Source organism: Trypanosoma theileri (genome assembly GCF_002087225.1).
Source record: "Trypanosoma theileri isolate Edinburgh chromosome Unknown TM35_Tth_3_V1, whole genome shotgun sequence".
Lineage (NCBI taxonomy): Eukaryota > Euglenozoa > Kinetoplastea > Trypanosomatida > Trypanosomatidae > Trypanosoma > Trypanosoma theileri.
Window position 1 is genome coordinate 186419 of NW_021639845.1, and position 1291 is coordinate 187709.

The 1291-nt window shown below is 39.0% G+C and overlaps 1 protein-coding gene across 1 annotated transcript; it reads right to left on the reverse strand.

Annotated features, from left to right (window-relative positions):
* Window positions 1–412: 412 nt before the first annotated feature.
* On the reverse strand, window positions 413–808 carry TM35_000031790 (uncharacterized protein; the record flags this gene model as incomplete). The annotated part of the gene is made up of 1 exon (XM_029021946.1): window positions 413–808. One exon carries the CDS (start codon window positions 806–808, stop codon window positions 413–415), a length of 396 nt encoding a protein of 131 aa, XP_028886492.1.
* Window positions 809–1291: the final 483 nt, after the last annotated feature.

Below are 1291 nucleotides of genomic sequence, written 5' to 3' on the forward strand. Positions count from 1 at the left end.
AACACAAGAAAACAAACAGATATTAACAATTGATACCAACATTCACAGTAAATACATAAATACATCAATTATGGGTGTAAGTCTATATGTGTATATCAGCAATTACAAATATAAATTCATCTGTTATTATTTCTTTTTCCCACTGCAAAAAACAGTTCATCATTATCATCATAGTGCAAGCCCAGGTGCACCAAGAGAGTCTCCAAGAACACACACAATGGAGTAGTAGCAATAATAATAATTATAGGATAAACACAGAGAGCAAAAGCAAACACAAAACACATTAACATTAAGAAACAAAAAAAGAAGAAAAGAAATCCTAACAGGTGGAAGATTAGTTAGACTGTAGGGATACATGCAAAAAGAAAAGAAAGCAAAGGATGACCTGAGTCACACCACACCACCACTACAATCAGTACACAAGAACATTGGCCAGTGTAACCACAATCAGTAGTGGCACACTCATCCACACAGAACTGACGCTGGCTGCATTCTTCCCTTCACTCTTCGCTGCCGCAGCTCCACCATTTTCACCAGAAGCTGTACTGGCAGCTTCACTCTGAGCTTCGTCATTATCAGCAGCAAGCTGGGCATTAAGGGAAGCTTCAATCTCAGCAGCCCTTGCCACAATCTTAGCATTCCTTTCCTCATCAGTAATGGCGTCAGTCGCCACACAGACAATTGCCACACTTAGCAGCAAAACCAGAAGATAAAAGAAATGGCGCGACAACATCATGTCAGGAGTTAGCCTTCTTGTTCTTGGGGTATAATGAACTATCCAAAGAACCACAGAAGAAGAGAAATTCATAGTAAAAACAAACCGTCAATAAAGATACTCACAAAGAAAGTGAAGAGAACACACCACAAAAAAAGAGATTTCACACAAAAAGAACAATACACCAGCAGACCAAGCCCACGTAAAAAAACAAAACCAAGAACAGGACCATTATCAGTCCTTAATGAGACTATTCATCCTCTCAAATCTGAAGAATGTAACATGAGATACAAATCCCAATCAGGATAATTCCAGCAATACCCAACGTAAACACAAAACGCAGGCAAACATAGAAATCATTCCAGTTAATTACAGTTACCATGAAAACTCCAAAATACCACAGAGAGAAAGAGAGAGAGAGAGAGAATAAGAGGTCCAATATCCTCATTATCGCTCTACACTTCTCTTGAAAGCAAAACCCCCTCAATGTTCACCATTAGAGAATATCATCACAAGAGTTCAACCACAGTATATGCAAAGATACTCTGGAGCATATTCTTACTTGCCCCACCCTCT